This window comes from Eretmochelys imbricata, chromosome 10 (genome assembly GCF_965152235.1).
Source record: "Eretmochelys imbricata isolate rEreImb1 chromosome 10, rEreImb1.hap1, whole genome shotgun sequence".
Lineage (NCBI taxonomy): Eukaryota > Metazoa > Chordata > Testudines > Cheloniidae > Eretmochelys > Eretmochelys imbricata.
This window is the reverse complement of record NC_135581.1, coordinates 13,540,804-13,562,747: the sequence shown is the minus strand read 5'-3', so window position 1 is coordinate 13,562,747 and position 21,944 is coordinate 13,540,804. Positions and strand designations below refer to the sequence as shown.

The 21,944-nt window shown below is 38.4% G+C and overlaps 1 protein-coding gene across 19 annotated transcripts in view; it reads left to right on the top strand.

Moving 5' to 3' along the window:
- SUN1 (Sad1 and UNC84 domain containing 1) overlaps positions 1-21,648 on the top strand; it is a 61,961-nt gene extending 40,313 nt beyond the window's left edge. For 14 of the 19 annotated variants that reach the window (XM_077828668.1, XM_077828678.1, XM_077828670.1 and 11 more), the window contains 9 exons: positions 1,694-1,780; positions 3,795-3,856; positions 6,753-6,891; positions 9,069-9,323; positions 14,365-14,449; positions 15,143-15,258; positions 18,012-18,179; positions 18,899-18,991; positions 19,787-21,648. In XM_077828668.1, coding sequence (XP_077684794.1) covers positions 1,694-1,780; positions 3,795-3,856; positions 6,753-6,891; positions 9,069-9,323; positions 14,365-14,449; positions 15,143-15,258; positions 18,012-18,179; positions 18,899-18,991; positions 19,787-19,900 — 1,119 coding nt within the window. In that variant the 3' untranslated portion in view covers positions 19,901-21,648. The remainder of the gene's footprint in view (positions 1-1,693; positions 1,781-3,794; positions 3,857-6,752; positions 6,892-9,068; positions 9,324-14,364; positions 14,450-15,142; positions 15,259-18,011; positions 18,180-18,898; positions 18,992-19,786) is intronic. The other 5 variants (XM_077828683.1, XM_077828685.1, XM_077828684.1 and 2 more) reach the window with 1 other exon arrangement.
- The last annotated feature ends 296 nt before the right edge of the window (positions 21,649-21,944 follow it).

The following is a 21,944-nucleotide window of genomic DNA, read 5'->3' as shown; positions in this document are numbered from 1 at the left end:
TTCTTAATTAGCGTACTAACCCTAGTGCATATTTACCATCCAAATTATATGTAAGATTTTTTACGTTGTATTTAAGAGCCTATGTTAAAATTAATAGAGGTAGCTGAAGCTGAGAATGAGAATTTGAGTGTAGCTGGAGTGTGAAATTACTTAACTGCTTATTTCCTTTGTTTTTTAAGGCCTACATCAGTGCAATAGTCTAGCAACTTTTAATTATAAGTTGCTATACTTCTTGTGTTGGGTTATAAATCAGAATATTTGCATTTTCAGCCATCCCCTTCTCCAGTCTAATGTATACCCCCTTGCAGTCAATGCACTTATTTGTGTTGATGCTTTAATAAATCATTCCTAAAACAGGGAGTACTCGCGTACCAATCCTTGAAGCGTTTGAAACTAACTTCCAGTTTTTCTTTTTTAACCAACAAAAAAGGCTGTGGATGGTAGCCCAATATCATGACCTGCCATGTACCAGATCTAGGGCTTTCAGCAACTCCTGAATCTTGCTCTTTAGGCAAGAGGCACTAAAACAGATGCTGGATGTCTTTAGGATGTGAGGAAGGGGGAAGAGAGAGAGCTCTGTTTAACTTGCACTACCTAACTTTTGTAACAAAAATAGTAATTATAACATAAGTGTAAAATTATGGCACCGGAAATAAGAAAGAAGGCCATAATTGGATGATAGGGTTTGTCACTTATGAAAAGTCAAATGCTTAGAGTAGGCTGTATTTGTAAACACGTTTTATACTTTTCATTCTGAATATAAATGTGTATAAACCTTTTGATGCTAGGGACAGTGTTTATTATAGCATACTACTAATAAACTTCTTTCCTTCAACTCTTTCTTCCACTCTGACCCTCTGTTAATATCAGAAGGTGATGGATTGAATTTCCTATAATGCCTAAGTTATTTAGGATCATTAATTTAATTGACTTTCAGTGGGATTTGAGCTCCTAAATCAGTGGTTCTCAACCCATTTACCATTGTGGGCTGCATAGGCAACTCTCTGTTATGTGGGCCACATCTATACAATATATATTACCTGTATGGCTGTGAGGCTGTCACGTGGGCTGCAGCTGTGTGCTGATTGGGCTGCAAGTGGCCCGTGGGTTGAGAATCACTGTCCTAAATCTTTAGGAAAAGTCTCATCTAACGTTTCATGTTACAGTTAACTTTCAGTACAAAACCAGAAACACTACAGGAAACAAGTTGGGTAGGCTACTAAGTAATAGCCTACATAAGAGTTCAAATCTTAATCTGACAAACTGTGTTTTTCCACAAAAAGTGCTTTTACTAGCCCATATGCCCTTTAATTAATTGGCTGCCCAATTTGGTATTAGGCTCTAGCTTTGATGCTAGCATCTGTAACTCAAGATTTCTGCTGATATTGCCCCACCAACTGGCAAGCAGTAAGCATCATGTAGTTTTGTCAGCAGTACTGCCTGCCCCCTTCTCGTGTTCTTGATCTCACAGGGCTATCTCCAAATGGCTAGTCTAACGTAGCACAGCTTGGCATCAAAAATCAATTGGACTTAAATGACTTAAGCATTTTTCAAACATATTTAATCCTTGGTTTGTATGCACAAAGTATCTGGCATGATCACAACATGAAAGTAATGATTTTACTAAAGATATTAACAGCAGTTTGACTATTTTTGTTCTCAATAAGTCGAACATTTTTTTCCTGTTTTTAAGACTGATCTTCTGGCTTTACACCAAGAACATGAATTGCGCATTTTGACACTGGAAGACTTTATTGGAAAACTTTCTGCAAAATCTGAGGTACTGAAAGGCTCTTGCCTTCCTACCTACATATAGTGAGTCCAAAGCATAGCCACTTTACAAATTAAATGGAGTAAACTTCAGTCAACTATAGAAATGTTGCTTAGTAAACTTTTCCCAATATCTATCTTGTACCACTCCAGTTATCAAGTTTAAGTCTGCAGTGCCCAAACTTTCTTTAAAATTGCCGCCTCTTGTTTCTGGAGAGGCTGAAGACACAGGTTTCTGTCTGCAGGTGCAGGAAGCTGAAATTGTTTCATGTTTGCACATCTAAAGTGGCTGTCAAAGTAAAAACATTTTAAAAAACCTCTCAAATAACTGAATTCAGATTTTTAAAACTGGTATTCATTTTAATGCAGCAGGTTCACAAGTAAAATTGTTTGGTCCTACTGCCTTTCACTTGCTCTGGAAAATGAAACTTGAATGGTCAGCCCCACTCTAAGGGGTTGACTACACTTGTGCGTTATAGCGCATTAAAGCAGCCCCTTGGCGCCGTAGCTCACTACCCGTCCACACTGGCAAGGCACGTAGAGCGCTGACATGCTCTCAGCCCCCCCCCCCCCACATCACTCCTCCTTCCCCTATTTGAAAAGCACGTTGCAGCCACTTGCATGCTCAGATAGCTACCACAATGGACTGCTCTCTGTGGCCGTTGCAAGAGCTGCTAATGTGGCCACGCCAGTGTGCTTGTAGCTGTCAATGTGGACAGATTGCAGTGCTTTCCCTACTGCGCTCTACGAAGGCTGATTTAACTCAGAGCGCTCTACATCTCCAAGTGTAGCCATGCCCTAAGGAGCTTGTCTTCACTGCAACAGTTAGCTTGAGTACACTCCAGTGAGGGCAACCTCTCTTCAGAACAACCCTCGGGAGTTACACAGGGTGATTTGATTATCAGCACAGAATGACTGGATTAGCTTCTGAGGAGTTATTTAAAATGTTGCATTCCCACTGTGATACTAGCTTGAGCGTCAGCATCACTCAAGCTTCAGCCCACCCCCCAACAGGCCAGCCAGCTTGCTTAAAGCACTATTTAACTCAAATTAAAGATTTTTTGTATGTGGACAGGAGTTGAGTTAAGGGTAACACTTGAGTTATAACTTGAGCGAACTGTGATGTGAAGACACAGCCTAATTCTTTCATTAGCATAATACATTTATTTAACTTCCACAAGGCTGAAGCAGAAAATGTCTCAGATTCCGTGACTTCTGTGACCTAATCTTAGCCTTACTTATGAGTACAGGTCTCTTTGTATTGGCACAGGCTGGACTAGTGCCAAAACCTGTTTGAGGTCCCAGTGTCTGTTGCTTTGTTTTCTGTGCTGTATGAGCAAGAGTTCTGAGATCTCTCTTGCATGTTCCTGAAAGTTTCATACCTAGGATCAGTACTGGTGTCCCCAAATGTAGATCTCTATGTGAATGCTGCTTCACCCAATACAGGGATGGGAGCAGATATCTCTGGAGATCTTTCACCTCATTTACATCCTTCCCCTTCCAAAGCACACTTACAGGTAACTGTCCTGTAACAAAGGAGAGCCCAACATCTTAGATTAGCTATGTGGGATCTTTGCAGAGTAGTACCTGATGATTTGTACTCCCATTCCCTCATATAGGGAAGAAAACATTTAGGTCCCTGCCAACTAGAGATCCAAACCTAGGAATCTCTCTCTGATCTCTTTCATGGCAGCTTGTGCCAATGAACTGGGCCACTGCGTTTTTAATAGTCCTATTGATCTGTACTAGCTGTCTTTTTGGTGAGGGGTGGGTTTTTTTTTTTTTTTTTTTGTTTTGGTTTTTTTTTTGGTTTTTTTTAAGCTACAGATCACTCTTCATCAGATTCTGATCAATAAAGCAGGTAATTTGGAATAGAATGATTTATACAAATGCATGTACAGAAACATTAAACTAAATTATTTAGGAATGTAATCTTTTATGGGTGCTGACCAAGCATGTCCTCTTCATGTGGCAATTATCCTTATTTGCAATCTTGAAGTTAAAGAATGCACTTCTCAAAACAGATTTTTCATATCTATCAGGACATCCAGAAGGAACTTGAACTAACCCAAACAAGAACAGTGAGGTATGACTACTGTCTATGTCTAATATGTTGCATTTTGAATCCTGATACTAATTGATGGTGGTAGGAATCGTTCACTGAACTACAATGGTAACTATCCTTTTCTAATGCCTGTTGTGTATCAGTTGAGTGGTTTTTAAAGTTTTGTTGAAGTGTTTGTCAGCATGAGTGTTACCTTTTTATAATAGGTTTTGGTGGAGATTCTAGACATCCGTGCAAGAAGACCAGCTCTGAACTCTGAACAGTCCCATATCCTACCCCCAATATCTGACTATTATTTAAGCACCTTATTTCTCTAGAACGGTATGAGGCATAAATTCACTACCACTCTAAGAGGGTGAGTGGGGCTGGCCAGAAAAAAATAATTGTATTTGGCAGAAAAAAATCTGAGGTTTTGGCATTTGGTTTCATTCTGCATTGGGACGAAGCCACGGCCTTTGGAAAAAAAAATAAGACCCTGACCAACCTCTCCAAATTCTCTTCTGTTGGAGCTTTTCCACTCTGTATGAATAATATTGAGGCAAAGAGAGACTGACTGTAAAGCAGTGGTTTGGACACTAACCTATGATGTGGGAAACCCGTATACGAGTCCCTGTTCTGAATCAGGAAGAATAGGAACTTGAAGCTGAGGAGCCAACATCCTAGATGAGTGTCTAAACCACTAGGGTACTGACTAATGTGGGGTGGGTGTCTCTTGTTTTTTGGCTAGAATTTCCATCCTAGATCTGAGAAGTTTTTCCTGACAAAAATTTTGTGAAAATTAACACATTTCCACAAAAAGCTTCGGTTTTGAGTAATTGGCATTTTCCGACAAACATCTTAACAAAAAATTCCTGACAGCTCCCAAGAGTGAAGATTTTTGGAATTTCCTCAGAGGCCACTTACTAAGTGTTAAGCAGTATGATTACAGAAAATGTGCTGAGACCAGTTCTGATTCCAAGGGACTCACGTAAATTCAATCTCTGTACCATCTTAATTTCATCTACATTCAGTTTGTCAATCATCTTAATTTCTATTTTTGAATCACATGCTACTAGGACAGAGCAGCATTTTTCTCAAAGACACAACTAGTTTGAGAAGAAGTGTAGCCTGATTTAGGGTGTCCTAATAATATTAATTTATCAATTAAATTTTTATTTTATTTAATTGAATTCAAATAATATTAATAATAATGATTAATATTAATACTATGGGTTTTAGACTCACCAGTCTGTTTGATCAGAAGATAAAAGTTATTGTCCCAAATCAGGCTCCACAGAATTTACAAAGGACCCTCAGGGGTATGATAGGAAGCTCACACTGAGACAGATATATTTGTAAAGACTTTTTATTAAAATCAGTGAAATAGTAATTCAGTGGTAAAATAATCAGAGTTACAAAGTTACAATTGCATTACTGCTATTCAAAAGGTACATATGATATAGTATTATATGCAACAAAGCTTTGGTTAATATACTCACACCCTTCCTCAATAACCTGGTGGTAAGAGACACAGGACCTGCCTTGTGGTTCAGTTTTTTCAGTTCTTTAGTGTGAGATGCAGTGCTTAGAAGAAACTAATACTAAGAGCTATCAAAACTAACTTAGGGTTTCCTTGACTAACTTAAACTCAAAACCTAATAAACAAATTAAGAATAAAACTTAGGGAGACCAAGCTTAGCCTAGTTCCCTTGAAACTTAAAGTTTAAGAAGAACAAGTATAGCCTACTAATAGTAGTAGTCATAGTAGATAGAATAGAGTGAGTGTAAGTAAGACAGAGTAAGTGAGAATACTCTAGCGAGGTGGGTCACCTCTTTTATAGGTCACAAGTGCCGGAAATCCTTCCTCCTATGCCCAAATTTCATTCCTCACCCACAAAATGTTAGGTTAAGCTTACTCCATAGGCTAGTATGTTTGTGCGTATTGATGACCCGTATATTTGCATATAAGTTTTCTTGTGGTGTACCTATTAAGTCTGTGGGTACAACACTGAAAAACCCCCTATGCCATTCTTCCGTTGTCTGTTGGCCTAGATAAAAGGTCCAAGACACATGTGTGGATACTTATCTATTTAGGTAACAAGATATAGGTCAACTTTGCCTTCTGGGTAAAAGGTTTTAATATAGATATGCTAACTTTGCCTAAGCTTAACATTCAGGATGTGGCCTGTAGGTCTCTTGCATTACAGCCAAACTTACTTTAATATAAATCCATAAACCTATTGCAATAAACCAAATACTGAAACTATAAGGAGAGAGAGAGAGAGAGAGAGAGAGATGCAAGTAAGCAAGCAGGTTAGTCCTATAGGCTACAGAAATGGTGTGTTAGAACTGACTGTACATCATTTTAAATAATAATTCAACTAATAAAATAGCTTTAAAATGATATAGTTGATCGATTTTCCCTTATCATATAATTCCCATTGATTTTGTATTGTTTTGAAATACTTCTTGGAGGCCTGACTTAGCCATACTATAATTTAGACCCTGAGTTTTAAACTAGTTAATGGAGATCAAATACTGTATACTCCATTAAAATGATATGGCAAATTCATGTAAAAAGACATCAACTCTGGTTCTATAGAAACCTTACAGAATCCCACAAACCTACCTATGTCCTAATATTGCATTACCAACTAAGTAAAATCCCATAGAGATATAATTCAAGTTTGGATCAACACTTCAGAATATATTGATTTAAAACAGATATTTAGTATGACTATCTTTAAACAAATAAATATTAATTTGAAAGGTCATGCATTACTAGGGTCACAAAGTCTATTTTTGGTTTTACCGTGAAGTTGTTCACTCTATGTATTAGATAAAAGACTTATTCTGTCAAATATTTGATTGAATTTTGAGTTGTGTGATTTGTTCTGACCTCTTGCTCTTAAATTATGACTTTTTTCGGGTTTACCAGTGGAAGTGATGAGCAAAACCAGCACCTTTTATCCAAGGTTAAACAACTAGAACTAGAGTTGGCTCACATGAAATCAGAACTGTTAACTCCACAAGACTTGAAGACCAGCTGTGAGAAAGTAGATACAATTCATGAAAAGGTAAGTTCTACAGTTTTATCACTATAAAACTCTTGCAATTTTCAGTGGAGTCTCCACAGGAAATATACTCCATATTTGTTTGATTGCACTGAATAAAACACTTTAAAAAGACAACGGTATGCTAATTTTAACAGTAATACTGATTTTTGAGGTAGCAAGTACTAATCTTACTAGACCCTTATACATAACAAGGGATAAACCTAAATCTTAAATGGAACTAAAAGCACAGAGAGTAAATATATTACACTGGTTTTGTGTATAGTGTATATACTCTAATGCAGTAATTGGTATATGGTTTTCTGTGTCCACCTAATTTGTACAAATACAGAAATGCAATAAAATATGGGTTGTAAAGCAATAGTTCAACTGAACTGGTTTAAGTAATGTACAAATATAGCACCTCTTTCTTCAGTTGCAGCATTAAATCTCTAATTGTAAATTGGAACAACATGAGAGAACTGACATCAGGGGGTAATGTGGATTTGTGTTGTCTATTCCATAGTTATTAAAAGGCCATTAAATACTTACTCATTTGGTCGCTCTCAAGCACATGACCTCCTTCATCAGAATCTAGGCTCCTATTCCATTGACAGTGGAGTTCATCTCAAAATAATTGATATAACATTGGAAGGGTTAAAAACTTATCTGGCTACTTATGAGATATAAAATTGAAGAACATGTGGTTAATGCACCTGTGAACCCACACTTGTGAAATATTCATCAATCTTCATATGTGTTCTTGTTGAAGTCAAGCCCTGTATTTCAGAAAAAACATTTCAGCCTGGCTGCATGCACGTAGCACTTCCTTTTTGTTGGCCTTTATGGTACCTCCTTTAAGGAATCCTAGCGGCCAGCATAAAAGATTATAAAGTGTATCTGAGCCCTGAAGATGTAAATTGCACATAGTTTGCTAGCAATTTGTAAGACCTTTATTTCACTGCCAGATCAAGTGACCAGTTTGGATCTCCTTAGCTTTTTGAGTTGTTAAGCAATCTGGATTTCATATAGATGTGTAGAGTTTTTTCTCTCAAGATGATCAAACAGCTTTAGCAACAAAATACAACCTACAATACATAACTTGTCTCCGGGTTTAATGCACAGTTCCTGAAATGGTTTCTTGCGGTAACTTAGCCTGACTCTCTCTACTTATGATGTTAAAAGGGAAGGTGGGAATTCTTTATTCACAGACTTCCATATTTCGTTTGTGTAATTCAGTGTTATGTTTTTTTGTTCTCGATATTTTTACCTCAGACCATTTACTAAACTATTAATCTGTTTCTTCAGATTTAAGGACCTTTTCACATTTGTATCTTACACTGTTAATTCCAGAGGGGTGCGGGGGGTGGTGGTGGTGGTGGTTTCAGTCGGAGTACAGGAAGATGGTAATATTTGTGGAGCAGAGAGGGCTGATTAGATGGCAGTATTTTCTCATATCTGTTTGATCCAATTTATGGTTCTGCATGTAGAAAAAGGGTCTAGTATATTCTTTTTGTTTGTCATTTCAGGTAATTTTGATGATTTATTTTGATAGGTCATTCTGTGTGTATCTTAATTTGTCTGCCAACTTCTTTTGTGAAAAGGAATGTCTTTCACATATTCTCTGGCTACGTATTTACCCAGCCTCTGAATAGCTTCTTGAGGTCCTCAGTAACTCCATCTACTTATTGGGATTAAAATAAGATGACAAATGTAGTGATGTCGTGAAATATTCTTTTGTCAACTTAATCTTAACTGAGACCACCATGTCAGATGTGCTTGCAGTACTGAATAATGGTGAGGCGCACACACAAGAAACTGACATTGATATAACGAGAAAAGTTTAACATAACTAATGCCTTGCCAAACTACTGCCAAAGTTAGGGTGTGTGTTAGACTCTTTTAGGTTCTTCTCTCCCCATCCCACCAGTTGTTCCAAGAGTTCATCTCCTGTGTTACAAGATTCCTCTCTCACCCGCTACGCGAAGGCATGCTATGCCAATGGAGGAGTTTTTACTGAAGTGCTTTACAAACATGGAGATATATGAAAGCTACATTTATTTGCAGCTCTGAAAAACTTAAGGATTTTAAGCATACCGGTTACACAACTGTTCATTTTATGACTTCAAATGATTTGAGGATTAAATTATTTTGAAAGAGTATCCAAATAGTAACTGTTACTTATTGATGGATTTTACTAGGTAGATGCCCAGGTCAAAGAATCTGTCAAACTTCTGTTTTTTGGTGACCGACAAGAAGACTTTTCTGAATCACTACTCCAATGGCTAACATCCAAATTTGTGAGCAAGAGCGATCTGCAGGTTTTGTTACAAGATCTAGAGCTGCAAATCCTCAAGAATATTACTCTCCACATGTCTATTACAAACCAAAAGCCAACCTCTGAAGTAGTAACAAGTACAGTAAATAATGCAGTGATTTCTGGCATCACAGAAGCGGTAAGCATTCTAAAATAAACGTTGAAAAGTTTGGTTCATAAGTTGATAGCTATTGTTACTTAGGGTAAAAATTGTTTTTAAAGGATTTTATTACAGTACATAGTTTGTCATGTCTAAATATAACAAGTTAATGAAATTGGTTTCAGATAGGAAATTTGAGGGAGATAGTTTAGAAGTTTAATGGCAGTTAAGAAAAATAATTGTGCTTCATATAATATCTAAAGAGCTGTCAAAGATTTCACTTCGGTTTTCCACTGTTTCAGTAGCAGTTTAAATAAAATCTTATAGCTTTTGATTGTGGACAGCACTGTTTGGGTGCACGTGTTGCCCAAAAATAATGTCCTTATATATTTTTTTGTGGTGATACAATTTCGGCCTGGTCTACACTACAAAGTTAGGTCGATGTAAGTCACTTTGCATCAGTCAATTTGCATCTATGCCCAAATTTTTCTCCAGCTGATGTAAATGCTCTGTTAAAATGACGCCATAAATCCACCTCCATGAATGGCATTGAGCCACAGTTGACTTACTGAGTTGATGCAGTGCGAGTGTAGACACTGCGTAACATATGTCAATCCTAACAGTACTCCAATAGCTTTCTCACAATGCCTGATGGTGACTGCCCTGGACCCACAGTGAACTCCACTGTCCAGGGGTTACAGAGACTGGAATCTACCTTCCCACTTACAAAACCCCACTTTATTTTTTAAATGCCTTTTCCTGATTGCCCTGCTTGGCAAGCACATCTAGCAGTTCTCCCTTATTGTGTGTAACTGCCCTACCAACTGTGTCAGCTCCGTGCATTAGACTTGCTTCTGTCTGGAGTAGACAAGGTATTAGATCTCCTGGGCCTGTGGGAAGAAGAGGTTTTTCAAACACAGCTATGAACCAGCTACAGAAACATGGACATCGGTGAAATAATTGCATGGGGGATGCAGGCGACGGCATATGACAGGGATCAGCAGCAGTGCCACGTGAAAGTGAAAGAACTGTAACAGGCATACCACAAGGCCAGAAAGGCCAACATTTGATCTGGTGCTGAGCCACAGATCTCCTGCTTTTACAATAAGCTGTATGTCAGGGTTGGCAGAGTTCCCACCAGCATCCTGCAGACCACTGTAAATACCTCAGAGGAGCCTGAGACAGAGACCCAGTCTGTGAACAATGAGGAGGAGTTGGGAGACATGGCAGAGCTGGGGGTCCAGCTATGTCATGAGCCAGGACCTGTTCAAGACTCCACGTCAGTCTGGCCAGTCCCATCAGCAAAGCACCGATGAACCTGGTGAAGGGAAAGAAACCTTGGGTAAGTGTGTGCATTTTCCTTTACAGTGTTTAAACAAAAAGGTGGAGACCAGCCCATCCCCAAGTAAACAAGGCATACGCATCTATTATTTTCATTGTTTGACTCTTCTGAGAAGAGAGAGCAGTACAACAAACAGAGGTAGAGTTGGTATCTGCATTTCACTCCCCTGTTCGGTTAGGTGGGGGTGGGAGGAGAGAGGGAGCAGTTTATGTACATAGAGGTGTCCCTTGCATCCTCCTGAGAAATTTCTGACACTTTCATGAATGTACTCTGCAGTTATCCCCCAAAGGTTTCTAGGGATGGCTGACTTCGTTATTCCTCCACTGTAGGACACTTACACACACACCTCCGTAAGGAGTTCTGCTGGCACAATTGCAGTAAACAGACTAGCAGCATATGGACCTGGGTGGCTTTGGGATGTTCTCTCTGCCTTTGTTACTCTCAGAAGTGCGATAATATAAAATCACCACCTCCTGTTGAAAATAGTGCCAATATTTAGCACCGTTGTCCTATACGCGTATCCATGGAGAAAGGGATTGAAATTTTGTTTCATGCAACCAAAAATCTTAGTGCCTGCCTCCCCACACTCCTCCTTTGCCCCTGCTGAGCCATACACACCATGGCTGAGACTGGAGAGCAGTGCTGTGCAGAGATACTCCAAAGCTGAAGTGTCAATAAGCATGTCATTAAAAAAATTATGGGAATAAGGGCAGGGGATTTTGAAACTTGTATCTTTCCCTTTCTGTCATAAATCCAATGATACATATCTCTGTTTCATCTGTAGCTGCTCCATTGTGGCCCCCTCCACACCACTGGAACCCTGAGGAGAAGAAAGAAGAGGGCTAGTGAGATCCTGCAAGCCAGTGATGCATCAGACTGCAAACAAAAGGCCTGTATGGCCAGCGTGGCAGATGGCATGGGGAGGGACAGAGAGGACAGGAGAAAATGGAGAAAGACCCAGAAATCCCAGCAGGAAAAGGAGAGAACTTCTCAGGCAGCAAACACAAATGCTGCGTACTCTGGTTGACCTACAAGTCCAGTAATCACCAACTCGCCACCCTTTGCAGTCCCTGGAGAACTTCATGGTGGCAGCTTCCCATTCACCCCAACGTTCCACCTGGCATCCTGGGCCCCATCTCTACTGCTACCACTCCATGCTGGTGGATAGTAAGGAAAACTACAGCTTCACATACACTGTCCTATGAGAGCCACAGTTGCTTTGTGTAGCCAGAATAGACTGCACTTGTGCACTGAAATGGACAGAAATGTTTGCTGCCTTTCTGATTTTAAAATTCTGTTCCATTAATATATGTAAGAAGCTTGTACTGTATTGTCCTTTATTATATGCACATTGGTTATTTTGCACTGTTTTTGTCACTCAAATTTCTATTAAAAAATATATAATTTTTAAAAAAATAAATTTAGTTCACCTCTCCTACTGCAGAATGCATAGTGGTACTCGAGCACCCAGGACTTTTAAGTTTATGGCACCACAGAACTCATAGGTTCAACAAAACACCAGATTCAACAAAACGCTAGTCAAGTGTGTAAATGTACAGCAAGCTGCATGTAATTCATAGGTTCACTAAAAGACAGTGTCATATGTATAAATGTACCACTAGCACTACACAGTTCCTAACTGGCCCTACAGGTTTGGGGGCTCAGCACAGACCAACATGGTGCATTAATGTGGCTGACTATTATAGTGCTCTTTCAAAGTCTTCTACAACCGCATAGTTCCACATTAAGCCTTTATGTCTTGCTGTTCAAACTCAGCAGACAGCCACTCCACCCCCACCCTGGCAGCTTTTCCCCTTTGCCTCAGAGATATTATACGAGGCACAGCAAGCTGCTATAACCTTTGGGATACGTTTTTTTTCCCCCCTGAAATTCAGTATTGGAAGTAAACACACCAGTGTCCCTTCAGTCTACCAAAAGCACTTTCAACTGTCCTCCTTTAAATACTGAGCTGGTGGTTAAATCTTTCCTGTGTGCTGCCAAGGTGGCTTTTAGTGAACCATGGGAACAAGGGGTAGGCAGGGTCTTCCAGTATCGTTATAGGGATTTCAGTATCGCCAATGATGATTTGCTGGTTGGGAAAGAATATCTGTGTTCAGCTTTCTGAACAGTCCTATGTTCTTAAAGATGTGAGTGTCATACACCTTCCCTGACCAGCGCCCATTTATATCAGTGGAGCATCCTTGGTGATCCATCAACACATGCATAGCCATAGAAAAGTAAGCCTTTTCTGTGGATGTACTCTGTGGCAAGGTGGGCTGGTCCCAAAATAGGGATATGCATGCCAAGTATCGCCCCACCGCAGTTTGGGAACCCCACTGCTGCAAATCCATCCACTGTGTCCTGTACGGTACTGAGAGTCAGTCCTGCATAGCAGGACACTATTAACGGCCCCCAATGTGGATTTTCTAACTCCAAAATGATTTCCCACTGACCAGTACTAATCAAGCATTGCAAGCTTCCAAGTGTGATTGCCATTCGCTTCTTAACTGTCATCACAGCTCTTATTCTGGTGTTCCTGCGCTGGAGGGCTGGGGCAGACATTTGAAAGTTCTGCAGCTACTGCATCTCATCCTATACCTGCATTGCGATGCATCTCACCAGTCAGTGCTCTTTTCTCAGGCCCAGAAGGGCCGGTCCACTTTCTGCAGCTGCTCGGTGAACACCACCAGCAGCTTTGAATTGTTTTTCACTCTGTCCCTTAACAGTCTGTCCTTGAAGAAATCGTCATGTCCCCAGGTATTGCAGTTCTTTCTCCGTGTCTGCAGATACCAGGAGATCTTGCATCCTGTATTTGCAACATTCATAAGGACAGTGCAGAGCTGTGTGGGCTCCATGCTTTTGTCAGAGATGGCCGATGCAGAAAAGGGTTGTGGGGGTTTGTCGGATTCTTAAAAAAAGCATGAAGATTACGGGATATGGATGGCATTATGGGATGGAGAAAGTTGTATGCAGGAACTTGACCTTTCACTCCCAGAGGTCCCTGCATGATTCATTTCTATTTCACATCACGTTGCGATAATTTCCCAAAAAGATTTAGCTATGTGGCAATGGGTGGGGCACACTGGGATGCCTTCCTGTGGTGCACTGCACTCTACTTTGACACAAGCACTCCTGAGTACATGCAGTGCAGACACAAGCAGCCAAGTATACACAAGCAGTGTACTAACATGGGGCAGCTGTATGCTGATGTAATTTGCATCAACCAGAATTTGTAGTGTAGATGTGGCCTTATGCTTCAGTCAGCAGTCTCCTCTGGTGGATTGTTAATTAGGTAGTTACAGTAGACTTTCTAGTCTTGTGACTTAGAAAACTATTATTCCTATCCTAAAACAAGTAGCCACATTGGCTGCAATAAAGAAATATAAAGTAAATTCCGTTACCCTTTATGATCTGTAATGCCTGTCAAACCATGCTGTCTTGGGAGCTGAGGAATACCTAAAGTATAAAGAAAAATAAAATATAACCTAATGGAGAGAAGACTGAGACTTACAGAAATGCCATTCAAAGTGATCTAGTGTGATGATCATAGTCTGACTGGCACTCATCAAAAATTGGCTAATGTATCTTAAAGATATTGGTTCCAAAGATTCTGTGATATAGTACAATTTTATTACGTGTTTATACTATCTTAGTTAATAAAGACTGTTGAATGCATGTATGTCTAATACCAAACATGTTTTCTTTTTCCATACTCTCTCTCTTCCCTTATATCTGTAGCAAGCACGCATTATTGTAAATAATGCATTGAAACTCTATTCTCAAGACAAGACTGGTATGGTGGACTTTGCTTTAGAATCTGGAGGTAAATATAGCAGAAAAGCTATAAATAGATCAGTCTGCTATTTGCAGCAATGTAATCTGAGTTGTCAGTTTTTGCAGTAAATCAAGAATTGTGTGCAATGCTTGACAAACAATAGGAATACTATATATTTTGTATTATTTTGTTGAGTTGGATGTTAATAGTATACGCCATAAAAAGTGCATACAAACTTAACTCTGAACTCCTGGTTGCGCTGTGGAAACACACTGATATACTTGAAGTAAGAAGTATGGCACAAGTCTGAAGACGCTTTAAAAGAAAATACTGAGGGATAATTAAGCGAGAATAGCTATTTTGTACGGTATACGTATTATGAACATGAACTAACTGAAAAAGCACATACCTGTTCAGTTTTTTAAACCTCTTTTTTTCAAAAATACATTTTCATTTCAAGCTGAAAATAGTACTTATTTTCTGAGAAATATGCTACTGTTTGAAAAGTGGGGTACAGCTTCCTTAATGTAAAACTCTATTTAATCTGGGGACAGGATGCTTGCATTAAAATAAGTGTTTACAAGAAAGTTACTAGAATTTGACAGGATTTGAATATTTGTTTGAAAAGAATCACTGGCATATTCAATTTGGAACAATATTTTACTGAAAGCAAGACTAGTTACCTGATGAAAAATGGAAACACTTCATTATTTGTGTTTTAACCTGACTCTTCTTTTTGAGGTGGCAGCATTCTGAGTACTCGCTGTTCTGAGACCTACGAGACCAAAACAGCTTTAATTAGTCTCTTTGGAATTCCTTTGTGGTATTTCTCTCAGTCTCCCAGAGTGGTAATCCAGGTAATGAAAAGCAGAATATACCTAAAATCCTGTTGTTTATTTGTATTTCTGTAGCACCAAGTCATGGACCAGGACCCCATTGTGCTATGAAAGTTGTGTTTTAAAGCTACACGGTCAAGAAACTTTGGATACCAGAATTTTTCTTGAAATGGAAGATGCATCTGGAACTTCATTTCTGCTGAGAATAGAACCCTGTGCAGAGAGCCTACACAAGGCCTAGTCACCATTTAAATCACACTTAAGCCCTATGTGGAGGATTTAAATGTGACTAAGGAGGTGCATAGGCCTTGTCCAGAGGGCCAGCCCAAGGAGAATTTTCTCTAAAAATGAGAGAAATAAGCACAGGCCAAGGCCTGTCATTATTGGTTTTGAACACCTCTGTTTTTTGGTTGTCTAGCTTGAAACATTTGAAAGAGGGCCTGGTTTTCAGAAATTTCTGGGCACGCATCCTATGAAATTTACGCCGCTTTAGGGAGAATCAATTTCGGCACGGAGATCACTAATCGCTTTTGACAGTACTGGCTATAAGTTTTATGTAGAACCCCAACTGCTAGGGAGGAGCACAAAAGAATAGTGGGGACAAAGTCAAAAAGGGTAAGGCACAAAATTAGTTACACCTAATAAGGGGCATAAGGCAATAAGAAGAGATCAGTCAGCCTAACTTCAAAACTAGAAAGATACTGGAATGAATTAATAAACAATCCATTTGTAAGCACCTAGAGGATGATAGGATTATAAGGAATAGTTAGCATGGATTTGTCAAGAACAAATCATGCCAAACCAACCTAATTTCTTTCTTCTACAGGTTTTCTGGCCTAGTGGATAGGGGGGAAGCAGTGATGTATTTTGATTTTTAGTAAGGCTTTTGATGCTGTCCCACAGGACATTCTCATAAGCAAACTGGGGAAACATGTTATAGATTAATTTACTATAAGCAAGGTGCACAACTGGTTGTAAGACCATAATCAGAGTTATCATCAATGGTTCATTGTCAAATTGGGAGGGTGTATCTTGAAGAGTTCCGCAAGGGTCAGTCCTGGGTCCAGTGTTTTCATCTTAATGACCTGGATAATGGGATGGAGAATATGCTTGTAAACTTTGCAGATGACACCAAGCTCGGGGGGGGGGCAGAGTTGCTCGCGTTTTGGAGGCTAGAAATAGAATTCAAAAGAACCTTGACAAATTGGAGAATTGATCTGAATTCATTAAGATGAAATTCCGTAAAGATAAGTGCAAAGACCTTCACTTAGGAAGGAAAAATTACATGCACAGCTACAAAATGGGGAATAATTGGCTAGGTGGTATTGCTGAAAAGGATCTGGGGGTTATAGTGGAACACAAATTGAATATAAACCTACAACGTGATGCAGTTGCAAAAAAAAAAAGAAGCTAATATCATTCTGGGGTGTATTAACAGGAGTCAGAGTAGCAGCCGTGTTAGTCTGTATCTGATCACGAAAACTTATGCTTTAATAAATTTAAGTCTCTACGGTGCTACAAGTACTCCTTTTCTGTTAACACGAGTGTTATATTTAAGACACAGGAGATAATTGTCCTGCTCTACTTAGCACTGGTGAGGCTTCAACTGGAGTATTGTGTCCTATTCTGGATGCCACACTTTAGGAAAGATGTGGACAAATTGAAGAGTCCAGAAAAAAGCAACAAAAATTATCAAAGGTTTAGAAAACCTGGCCTGTGAGGAAAGGTTAAAAAACCTGGACATGTTTAGTTTTGAGAAAAGAAGACTGACAGGGGACCCAGTGAGTCTTCAAATCTGTTAAGAGCTGAAATAAAGAGTATGGTCAATTGTTCTCCATGTCCAGTGATGGTAGGACAAGATATAATTGACTTAATTTGCAGCGTGAAAAATTTAGGTTCGATATTAGGAACTAGAAGGGTAGTTAAGCTCTAGAAGAGGCTTCCCTGGAAGATTGTGGAATCCCTGTAATTAATTTTTTTAAGAACAGGTTGGATAACCCCCTGTCAGGGATGCTCTAGATTTAATTGTTCCTGCCTCAGTACAGCGGACTGGACTTGATGACTTCTTGAGGTCCCTTTCAGCCCTGCATTTTTATGATTCTATCAACAACAAAAATTGCTCTTGGCTTCTTAACTCTTGCATACTTATAGGCATATTGTATGACAATAATGCTATCTGGGGGTATAATTTAACTGTCAAAGTTGGTTTATTCACCTATTCAATGCTGTCCTTTATGTCTAACATCTAACTTTTTTCAGACTACTTTGAATATATAATATTAAGGGGTTTTTCCCCCCAACAAAGGTGAGGAATAACTTGTAACTTGTATTGTCAGCCTCTTGCACCGGAACACCAAGTACTAGCCATTGCAAAACATATTTGAGAATAAAACATTTTTTCATTACTGAAAATACTTATCTGGTAGTTGTGTTTTCTGTCTTTCTGTACAGTGAATAATTTAAATCATACCTGTAATGCATGTTCTCTCAAATTTTTGAATCAAGAAAATGTCCATTCAGCTATTGTAGAAAAATGAGAATTTCTGACCCTAATGCTGATATTGCAGAGGAGAAATATCCTGCTTCTTGCAAACAATGTTTTTTGATCTGGTAATTTGACCCAAACTCTCTTAAATAGACAGAATTGTTTTTCATGTAACAGGGTACAAAGTATAATCAGTGGCATAACCTAATCAAACTAAACTTTAATAACTCAATTCATTAGAATGTTTTACCAATATGTTCAATATTTTTCTCCCCTGCCCCCTCTTTAGCCTGACATATATCCGGGAAACTGCTGGGCATTCAAAGGATCACAGGGATACCTCGTAGTTAGACTTTCTATGATGATCTACCCAACAGCCTTTACATTAGAACATATACCAAAAACTCTTTCACCGACAGGAAATATCACGAGTGCTCCTAAGGATTTCTCAGTATATGTAAGTCTTTCTCTGGTAAAGTTAAGGTATTAAATGTTTTTGTTCTGTTTGGATAATTTGAGTAGAACTACTATTCACAATTTAAAATATTTATTAGTGTAAAACAGCCCTCTATTTTAATATTTACATTTATTGCTCTTAAATGTACCTCCTTTTGTAGAGTTTTGAGATCTAGGAATGAGAAATAATGTATAAAAGCTATATATTTTTAAAAATTCTAACGCTTCCGTTATTTTACCCATCTAGTTTACAGAGAAGTGCATTAAAGCAAAGTAATCAAACTTATTACACTTGTGTGATGGTTATCTAAAGTGATCTTCAAGTCCAAGCACTTTACGCTTTCATAAAAGGAATGGATCATAATCCTTTCAGGCACTGTCACATAACAGTAGTCTACAGCTGTGTGGCACAGTCATGGTCCATTTTGACTTCTGGAAACTGTTTTTATTTCCAATTGACATGAAATATGTAAAATAGTGAGCATTGATACCCATCCCAGTCTTCTTCAATCCCACCCTTTCCTGGGTCCCACCTTTTCTTTCATTCTTGTTATTCCTGGACAACCCTTATTTTCTCCACAATGATAACTAGTGGTTGTACTGCCCTCCCCTGTTAAGAATGTGACACCCTATAACTGCAGCCAAACTTAGTTTTGTCATTCTGATTATCTGAAATTTGAAGGAAAAAAAAAATAATCAAGGCTGAACTCTTGATGGTAGGGTCTAGAAGATGAATATCAGGAAGAAGGTACCCTTCTTGGACAGTACGTCTATGATCAAGGAGGAGAGTCACTACAGATGTTTCAAGTGACGGTAAGCCCACATTAACAGAAAATACACAGCGGTTGCCAAAGCCACTTGACTTTGCCTCTTGCAGTAGTAGCAGTAATTTAATTTTAACGCTGCTTTGATACATTTGCTGATGCCTTTCACTACCCGTGTGCTAGTATGCAAAATGCTAGCGTTCTGAAATGTGATTCTGATTGAACTCTTGCACTGATAACTGCAATAACTTAATGGCATTATTCCTGACTTGCGCCATTGAAATTGAAGGGTCATTTTGGCATTTTTATTTTTGCCTTCCATAAAACATGCATAATGACGAATATTTTTCAGTATCAGAAGTTTGCAATATCCATATTAAATCAGTTGGACTACAGTTAAACTGGTCCCACCACACAGTGGATTAGATCAGTAACTTTCACTCAGTAAAACTATACAGTAGCACTGTTCATCTGAAATTCTCTGTGACTGGAAAGTTACTGTGGCTTATTTTAAAGGTTATTCTGCTATAAAAATCTTATTCCTGCTTTCAACCCTTTAAATAAAAGCATTAAGAATTATTCTACTTCATCTAGATCTCCAGCAGAGCATGGGAAGTCAAGCAAAGACCATGAAAATTTGACAGCTTGTGTAGATTGCAAGAGACTATCCATAAATTGTGATTACCTTTTGGGTATATAATTTAACTACTTAAGTAATTAATGATGTATGCAGTGTAGTGATTTGGCTGCTACTCTTAAACAACTTTCGGTGATCAACATCGGTTGTCTACAGAGAAAAGTAAAGTGGTGAGTGATGTCTGATTTTTTTTTCATGTTTTTTCAGGAGAAAAATGAAAATGCATTCCAGATAGTGGAGCTAAGAATTTTGTCTAATTGGGGCCATACAGAGTACACCTGTCTGTATCGGTTCAGAGTGCATGGAAAACCTACTGAATAAACTAGTACACTACAGCTTTTTTGTTGTATATTTTCTGTTTGTATATATTGGAAAACCTAGAACACTGGAATCTTTAAAGGATGAGGATCTGTGACATGTACTGCAGGATCAATACTCCTTTTCAGTAAAATGCAGACGACTGCCAGCAGAATTGTATACAAACTCGTACCTGCTCTGATGCTCAGCTTGTAATTGCCGGTCAGCTTTATATTTTAATGTGTCCATTCTGAGAAAAATATTGCATGCAAATTACTCTGGTTCAAAAGCCAAGTTGGCAAATAGGTGATATTTATTTTATTACATTTGAATGTACAGTTTTTAAATAAGTATGCTTTCTGCAGCTAGAAATCTGTTTTTAATACAGGCCCCATCTGCACACTTCTGTTACCCTGGCTCCCTATGTCAAAACCTATAAACACTTTTAAACACTGTGGCTAATGTATCCTTTAGTTGACCATGACTTTTGAACTTGTTGCTAGGCCCAAAAGGACTTCCTGAGTAGATGCAGAATGAGATACATGTTACTGTCAAGGAAAGTGAATGGAACCAAAAATAGTTTAAACATCAGAGGCACAAAAATCTTTCCTCTAACATGGAACCATGCATTAATGTAAAAGCCAGGGTTGATTTTAAATCACTACAGTTACTTTAAGTTTTCTTCCTATCGAGTTTCCTTTTGACTTAGCTTGTTAGAATAATCACTCAGTGTACTAATCTTTAGTAGGCTTATCTCATATACCAAGGTGAGAGTCTGGCTAGTGGTCTGCCGATAAGACCAATTCAGAGCTCAAATTGTAGAGGCAAAATCTTGGTGTGCAGAAATCTCTCTTCAGCACAGGATTAGTTGGGCTGGCTCACTTTATAAGTGCTGTACTGTGGAAGCACTAAGTGAAAATAGGTTCCACGTCATAGACTTAACTTTTAATTTAAAACAATTCTGCAGTGAAGTAACTTGCAAAAGAGGTCCACACTCAATGCCACTATATTTAGACAATGTTTCCATTTTTACACCCTTAAAGTGGAGGATTCATTATCCATTGAAGAATGTTAGAGCAATGACTCAACAGCATTATCTTACTTGATTTAATTGGAACTTGCATTGTATTAACAGACTGCATTTTTTTAACAGACTTGATGCACAGCTCTCCTTACTTAGAGGCTCATTTTGTAATTTTATTTCTGAATGTTACTGGAAACCCTTTATAAACAAGATTCCTGAAAGACATTTATGTGGAGAAATTATCTTACTGTTGTAATGCATTTTATTGGGTCAACTTAATTACAAATGTGCTATGTTACATTTTTCAGAAAGATGAATGATGGTGCTGACTGGTTTTCTGAATTAGATTTCTGTATGTTGCACAATAGTCCTCAAAATGTTTTTTAAAAATCTCCATAGAAAGAGTGTTTTAGTTCAGCTAGAAACAGAACCAATGGCCTATGCAGAAGAGCTAGATAAAACATGTACAGGTGTTTCATATAAGTTAAATATATAAATCAGAATTATCCTGTATAAATTGGAATTAGGATCTGGGGTGGGAATATTTTGAATAACACTAACTTATTTTTAAAGAAGCAAGATAGGACTTTGTGCAATGTATTTTTGTAAATGCTTTTCAAAATATTTGTCTTGGTATTCTTTGCTGCCTCCAAATGGACAAGATGCTATTGAGATGTTTAAATAAAGAGTTTTAATTTTTGAAATTGCATGTAATATTTAAAACAAGTAATAAAGTTTCTTTTCTGTATTTATGCTGAATCGGTTTGAATATTCTGGCTAAAATAACGTAGGGTAACCGCTTTTAGAATAAATCCATTTTTCTACATTTTTAATAAACAAATACATTTCAGTGTAAAACTGAGGTGAAGTTCAATCCAACTTTATTATGAGGATATATCCCATAGCTGTGGTGAGAAAAGAGGATGGTAAATGGACACAGGGCAGAGCAGTACTATATATAAATAAAAACATTTTATATGTGGGAAATTCCTTCAGGAACTGCAGGAGGGGTAATGCTAGAGAGTAGTCTTCTACTTTTCACCC